General features: G+C 34.5%; 1 protein-coding gene across 1 annotated transcript; it reads right to left on the reverse strand.

Annotated features, from left to right (window-relative positions):
- Window positions 1-1,003: 1,003 nt before the first annotated feature.
- On the reverse strand, window positions 1,004-7,845 carry LOC123695616 (eisosome protein SEG2). The gene is made up of 8 exons (XM_045641520.1): window positions 7,505-7,845; window positions 7,165-7,370; window positions 5,971-6,081; window positions 5,374-5,790; window positions 2,524-2,734; window positions 1,967-2,438; window positions 1,757-1,891; window positions 1,004-1,645 (listed from the first exon to the last, which is right to left on the reverse strand). Exons 2-8 carry the CDS (start codon window positions 7,361-7,363, stop codon window positions 1,508-1,510), a joined length of 1,683 nt encoding a protein of 560 aa, XP_045497476.1. The 5' UTR covers window positions 7,364-7,370; window positions 7,505-7,845; the 3' UTR covers window positions 1,004-1,507.
- Between the last annotated feature and the right edge of the window lie 372 nt (window positions 7,846-8,217).

Below are 8,217 nucleotides of genomic sequence, written 5' to 3' on the forward strand. Positions count from 1 at the left end.
ATAAGTATGATTTATTACATATTATAGTTTGTTGGTTTTAAACCAGTTAATATAAGTTCTTAAGCTGATAATTTGTGCGTATAATTTTGTCGAAATAAGTATTATTATCATTACGTGTACAGTGTGTTACAGTACGTGTAAAACTCTTTGCTTTTACTATTGTCTTGCTCAGTTCATATGTTCTCAGATTTAAGTATATTATTAAAAATATACAAAAGTGTTACACGCGTCTGCTTTCGATAACAGACCTATACCTGTATCAAAAGTATAAAATATCGCCAAAGAATATTTTTTTTTTTGTTTTCATGGCAAGAAGATGTAACTATTTGCCAGTGTCAAGTATGATAAAAGGTAAAAAGAATATTTTAAAAACTGCCTTTGCGAATCATTCTTCTTTTTTATGTAGTACTTATTGATCCATAACCAGTGTATTATTGAGTTCTTATATCTAGTTTAATTACATATAGATCACTCGTATTCCTATATAAATATATTCAGTGATTATATTTATTCTTATCTTTAATTGAGCTTTCATTTTACCTCTACTTTATATTTTTGTTTAATAATAATAATTTTGATGCTATAAAATGTATGTGATATGAATAAATTGTATGTAATTGTGTATTTAATGTATTATTTTTTCAACAAATTTCCTATCTCGGTTCAGGAATTCACTCATGACAGACCGACAGACAAAGTTAATTTCGCATTTATGATATTTGTAGAGTAGTCTCTAATATTTTAATAGATACAAAGGAAACTTTATAAATGTATTTTGATCACAATTAATTAACCTATCCAAATTCCAGAATATGTCCTGATTTCGTCTTTTTAATGCCCTTTAATATATTGCGATGAAAATGCTGATAGTCCATACATTAATAAAATAATTTTGAACTTATGATTCATAATTTACTTTAATGTCCAATGATAAATATAACAAGTACAACGCTGCAAAATGTATGGAATCACGTGACATTTTCTACTTAATAAAAAACCAACATTCTTATAAAATCTTTATTATAAAAAAATAAATTATATAGAGTTCAAAGAACTTAGCACCTTAAGTTTCAATATAAATGCATTGTCTGACTATAATCTATCTACAATGAGTATCGAAAACGCTACAGCTACTTAAACTTATAGTTGTAAAAAAACTACAGTAATATTTATTCTAAAACGACAAACTATAGTGATTCAAATGTTTTCACAAAATGTTTTAATGGGATGAAATGATGACGTTAAATCGCAATATAAATATTGATGATATTTTGTGAAAAATGATACGCAAATGAATGAATGATGATTCCTATTTTTTTATCGATTCGACACAATCAATTTTCAAAACTTCTGTTCAAATAACCTTTCACTATCCCGAACTATACCGAAACTCGTAGTTTAAATTCATGTAGTATAAATCTATTTTATAAAAACGCGAAAAGACTGCGTCGAATCAATTATCCAGCTACATAAAGTAAAAAAGATACAGGAAATCATATTTTGTCACTTATTGCCTCACGACGGTTTGGTGAGAGAACATTGGCTTCGAAGCGGATCTCAGCTTTTCAGACACAACGTGAGCAATTCGTGCACTTCTTTGCCAAACGAGTTCACGAGTCCGCTCATGATTGCTATCTACTCGAACCTGAAATATAATTTTAACAATTTAATTTCTACGTCGTCTTTCACAAAAGAGAAATGGATTATACAAAGCAACTCCTCACTAAAAGAAAGTTTAGGCAAGTAGTAAACAAACCTGCTTAGGCTGCAACACTTTAATAGAATGTAATGTAGCGACGCCTTGACTGTTGACGCGCAGAGTAAGTTTGCCGTTCATCTCAGCAGTTGTAGCTGTAGCTGATTTAAGTTCTTTCTTTGCGCCACGTCCAACCTACGAAAGACGGTGTTTATAATCAATCATTGAAAGGACTCTGTAATAATAACGTATTGAAAACAAAATACTTACTTCCTTTTCAACCCGAAGTATCAGGGGTCCAACCGCGAAATTACTTTTTATCGTCGTATGGTCTGACATAATACTGACTGCTACATCGCCAGATCTTCTTAAAGATGAAAGCCCATATAGAGTTCCCTTTGCCCTGGGCTTGCTTTTTTCACTGGTCTTAACTTTATTGGATGATGGCTTCTTCGTGTTCTTTACCGGTGCTTTTGCTGGTGGTTTAGGTTTAGGCTTGGTAGTTTTCTTGGGCTTAGGTTTTGCTGTGGTCGACTTCGCTTTTCCGCTTTCATTTCCAGATTTATCTTTTAAAGCTCTTGTTTCTGTTGACATAACATTTTCACTGACTGTATTAGGTTTCTGCTCGTTTACTGGTTCTTCTACTTTATTCGTTTGTTCGACTTTTTCGGAAATTTCGTTTTCTGGTACCTTTTCAGTAACTCCACCACGCGCCGTATTCTTCTTCTTGTTTTGATTTTTCCTAGAAAGTATGTTATAGCAAAATTATTATAGTACAATATTTAACGCCGATAACAACAGATCAAGTAATTATGTTGTAGACTTACGTTTTGTTTGTTTTATTTTTATTCTTTTTGGGTTTTGATTTTGACTTTTTGCTTGCATCAATTGGTTGCAATTTCACACTCACGGGATCATAGGAGCGTCGCAAAATATCATTCATCTTTTCTAGTATACTATCAACAAATTTATTGTATTTGACTATGTACACTGCAGGCACGGGTGCTGGTTTCTTAGTCGGCTCATCAGATAGTGCTCCTGTTATAAGAGTTCATGATTTAAGAAAAACATACCTACACTTTTTTAACTTAGTATATATGTAATTTTTCATAGTGATCGTAGGTAATTCTTAAATATAATTTGTGTCATGTTATATAATATCTTTATGAATGCATCTTACCTATTCGTCATATTATGATTTAAAGAATTGAGTAAACAAACAATGTGCACCTGTAAGTTTCTTATTTCTTTGAATTTCTTTTACTTTATTAATTACTAGCGGTCTGCCCCGGCTTCGCTCGTGTTAGCGCCTGTAGCACTCGGAGATTATGTGCCTAGTGCCTATCTATCGGTAAAAATATTTTTTTAAATCGGTCCAGTTTTTAGGTTAGCGAGTTTAAACCAAAAAATAAACTCTTTAGCTTTATATTGCTAGTATTGAACAAAAAAAAACTTGTATTTACCTTGTTACAATCTCAAATTTTTAAACAATTTTCTGATTTTGTAGTCTACTTTAAGCAAACCATTAAAAGTTATCGCAAAGTGTCGGAAAAGTTTTCATGTAACGTATTTTCTAATTATATATTTCTTCATATATGATAAAACTTTTTTGTCATATCGAGTCACAGTCATTTTAACTCTTAAGGTCTTCAGGTCAGGAAAATAGTCAAGTAAAAGTACAAGTAAAGTCATTTCATTTATTCTGTTCACACCAATTCATAATATGAGTAATAACTAAATCTAAATAAGATTCAACATAATGAAAATTGTTGATTTGTTCATTGAATAAGCCGAAATCCAAACAATCGAAAGCAAATAAATGATTCACGGTATATATGGAAATCTGTTTACTATTCAATTTCTCTCTCAGCAAAATCTAAACAAATATTTAGTGAATTACATTATTCATGACATCACGCACTCGTACACAGTGTGTAATTAGGTATTCAGTGGGCTAATAATTCATACAACAACACGTGCAATTCAAATCACGTCAGTGAGGCACGCGAACGGCTAACTGTTTTAGTCTCCAAGCAGCGCTTGAATTCTAATCGTTTGTAACAATTAATAGGACCAGTCAACGATGGATTTTCTATTTTCTACACGTAAAAGAAACTGCGTGCCAAACTATTCGCAATCGAAGAAATCTAATCCAATTAATAGTGGCTATTTCAACCTTCATAATTCATTTACAATGACAATATTTAATTTCACCTTCAGTTCAATTTAATTCTATGAAATAATGTAACAGTTATTATTATTAACTACTATCCAGAAATGTTTACAAGTTGATATGATTTCTTTTATCTTTGAACTTGAAATGGCTGTAGCTACTCGTTACTGATTTCTATCAAAGAAAGGAAATAGAGACCGCAATCGAGCGAGTTGTTTTAGGCTTTGCCGGTAACAAACTCGTTTAATTTAGGTCAAATTGTTCCTCGCGCCTCTCCCATAATTTCTCGGTGACAAACACTAAAAATTTCTCTTTTCGCATCTCATTATCTCGATTTCACTAAAGCGGACATAAGGCACGCGAATTCAGTGGTCATTTCGTCATTCAGTGAAAGTAAGTCTGAATCGATTTATACTCTGATCTCTGAATGTCGGGGTGTTTAGATTTGTCAAGGTCGGGTTCTGGGTGCGGTCAAAGAAAGTGTCAAGGCTACAGAAGAAATCGGATGGGTTCATCGTACGAGGTCCGGATGAGAAAGTAAGCGGGCTCGATACCCGCTCTCGACCCCTTAACACACATCCAGTTCATACTAGTTCCTTGTTAATATTCTACTGAGCTCTAACTACAGTCTGTCAAATTTGATGAATGTATCACATTATAGCGATCTTATCTACTATCTAATAACTTGCTTTTATCGCATGCGTCTAGTCTATAGGCGGCCTTATTATGTATCGGATGGGTCTAGGAATTGGAACTGGTTTGTACGTATAATACATATATAAATCGGTCAAAAAGCTAGTTACTTAAATTACTTTTAATATTTACAATTAAATCATAACAGTAATAAAGAATATATGTTGTTAAAAGCATAGATATTTTAGCATACAAATATATAAGCTGCTGGATAGGATCAAGGAATTCTACATTAATATTTTATTTTGACTAGTTCATATTGTAAACTTTATGATATGAAAATTAAATTAATATCACTAGATAATGTCACTCTCATTTGACAATAAACTAATTCACTAGAGTTTTGACCGACATACAAAATTTATTTCTTTAAATACGCACAAATCATTTCGGAGGTAGTTTAAAAAATTCCACACAGTTTTAAGAACAAACAGTTTTATTTCAAAATAATTTGCCACGGATCTAATGTGACATGATCTAGACATTAATTTAACTTTTACTTTTTCGGGTCCATACTAACACTCACACATCAAACACACACACTTAATAAATAAAATAAATTAAATAGCATAAATAAATAGTTAATAAATAGCTAAGCTAAAGGACGGGACCGAGGAGGTCTCTCAGGTGGATGCGGGAGCGAGGCACGCCCGTTCGCTGGCGCCATTTAACTATCTGACCTTTTTGTGTTCTGTGGTCCTTATACCAGCGGCAGTGGTCGCTTTTGTTTTCTTTACTTTACCGTGATGCGTCTTTTTTCCACTCTTTTTTTTGAGGGCCGCGACATTAGCCTTTAACTTTTTAGACTCACGTGAATGCTTGGAAGAGATATTCCTGCCGAGGGCATCAGAAATGTCGTCATCTTCATCATCGTCATCGTCTTCCTCTTCATCATCATCATCCTCATCATCTTCAGGTTCTAATGCGTCGGTGATATCTTCCTCATCGTCGTCATCATCATCGGCATCGCTAGCGACGGCGGCTTCCGAACTGGCAACAGGAGTTTCTACTTCAGCGCTCGCGGGTTCTTTTTGAGCCTCAGATTCGTCTCCTTCCACGGCGGGTTCGCCTTCTGATGCTTCGGCTTCTTCTGAAGCGGCAGCGACTTCTTCGACGGAAGCGGATGAAGCGACGGCAGCGGGAGCAGGAGCAGCGGCCACAGTGTCAGCCGCGGCTACGACAGGCTGTGCAGCTGCGGGCTCATCATCGTCATCGTCATCTTCTCCACCTTAAGAGGAAGAGATATTTTATTAGTATTTTTTTCAGTCTGATTTAGACAAAATTATCAGTAACTCAATGACTCTAGTAATAGTAATAATTACCAATAATAGTTATATAATTTATCAGCAAAAAATTTAATATCATCGAACCGCTCTTATAATTATTTTAAATTGTTAATTAATCTTACCTCCCAAGATGTCGTCGAAGAATCTTTCTAGATAATCATCATCTTCGTCATCATCGGCTTCCTCGTCTTCATCATCATCGTCGTCGTCGTCGTCGTCGTCATCGTCATCGCCTAGTATGAACAAATTAAATCTTAATTTATGTATTCATTCCACTCAACACTAATTGTTAAATGGTCATGTACCGTAAGAGTTAAAAATTTAATTACAATATGTACTTATCATTAGAAATGACGATAAAAAGCATAACTGTTTATCTTATCGATGTGTTCATATATTATCATGGTAAAAGAATAGTTCGAATCTAGTTATCGGGAATTAATTATTTGTACTGTAATATTGCACAAAAACGGCATTACTGCAATGGTGCGTGACATCGAGAAGTATGCTTTATCCAGTAGAAAGCACGGTAGCTTCAATTTCTCTGATTATTTCTTTTAGAATCAATTAACAAATGAGAGCATCTGTCACGCTGAGTACATTCCGTTCATTCGCGTCCTGATTCGTTGGAATTTTATCGATAAATTGTAATACTTTCTAATGCATATGCAATCGATTCAAATAAAATATTATAGTGTTATTAATATGTAATTATTTTATGTAAATCATACAATATGGAATTCATTTCTAATTTTTAAATAGCCTAATTAACTTAAAAAAATAAATTAAAAACAAAACAATTGAGTTGAAATGACTTCGTTTCTAAACTCAAACTCATCGTTTCAAGCAAATGAATCATTTATTTACATAAACGAATGTTTGTTGTTTCAAATGAAATTAAGTTTTTACAATGGTCTTACAAAATGATGTAAATACGGTCAATAAACGAAAGCATCCATATAGTTTAAACAATTTTTAAATCCGTTGTGTTATTCCCAACACTAAACTGACTATGATCCCTTACTTGTATACTTTTATTTATAAAATATTCCGATGAAAATATCTAACACGTAATACGTAAATCTAGTATTGGATTGTAACTACCGTTACGATGAATTCTTGCAAACGGTAAACGGTATACGCAAATAAATTTATTTACTCTACTTGTTTAGAACTTGTTAGAAAGTTTTCATTTTACAGTAATGACCGTAAAACTTTTTATTTGAATATATTTAAGTAAATAAATAACACGCGATTTAATCATGAAAGAATTTCACTAAATAGATTATAAAATTCGTAATGATAGTTTTATTCACCTGTGATATCAGGGATACCCTCATCGTCGTCGTCATCGTCGTCATCATCGTCGTCGTCACTGGAGGCTGCGGGGGCGGCGGCCGGGGCCGACTGTCTTCCAACTTCCTTCACCTCGCCCTCAGCAGACCTGATGATGGGGCTACTGCTAGCCAACAACACTAAGCAGCATACCGCCGCTAAAAACAACAATGACCTCATCTCGTATCTGAAACAAACAGGGGCCTTTAATCATCACCGTCAAGAGGTGACCGCGACGGGGTGGTCACGGGCACTCGCTATCACGATATCACAACACTATCACAATCACAGCACGTGCACTGGATGTCCTTAACACTTCACCTTTTGACTTTTCACTGTTGAGTCCTAATGGGCTCTTGCGGAAGATGTTCCGCCCGCGTCCTTCTGTGTCGGTGATCGGGACGCTATGTCCGAGCCTGGCGAACGGAAACGTTATAGCGGCGGCGTCTTCACCGCACTCTCTTTTATAGAGTTACGTCACACAGGCTGGGAAGGAAAGTAGTGATGGTAGCCAGTGCGGACATAGATCAACGGCGTTATAGACTTTCTCCGAATATCGACTCGATAATGTGCTTATATATTACAGTGTTCGCTCTTATGTTTTACATTAGCTATTACGTGTTGTTACCTAAACAATGCTAATAGAGCGTAGCTCTGCTTCATCGAAGGGCTGAATCTATTATGAGTTAAGAACTTATCATGTTATATTTTATACTATACGCCGGGTCTGCGTCAGTCGCGAATCTATAAGAATCGAAGAGGGGTTGCAAAAGTTCGATTAACTAATTTATTCAACTTATTTGCCGACGTATAATGTCTTTGGAGAAAAGTGGGCAAGCGTGTGGTATTGGAATTTTAAAACATTTTGAACATTAGTATGTGGTCACTAGAGCCATACTTTCACTTAAGGTTATGTATGAAAACGCGTCTAGTGTAATTGATAACGTGACGTAAAAAGGAGGCGCATGATTGGGAAATATTTGCAACTTTTACTAGCACATTATATGACCAATTATCCATCATAAATCGCAATT

The sequence above is a fragment of the Colias croceus genome, chromosome 11 (genome assembly GCF_905220415.1).
Source record: "Colias croceus chromosome 11, ilColCroc2.1".
NCBI classification, from domain to species: Eukaryota; Metazoa; Arthropoda; class Insecta; order Lepidoptera; family Pieridae; genus Colias; species Colias croceus.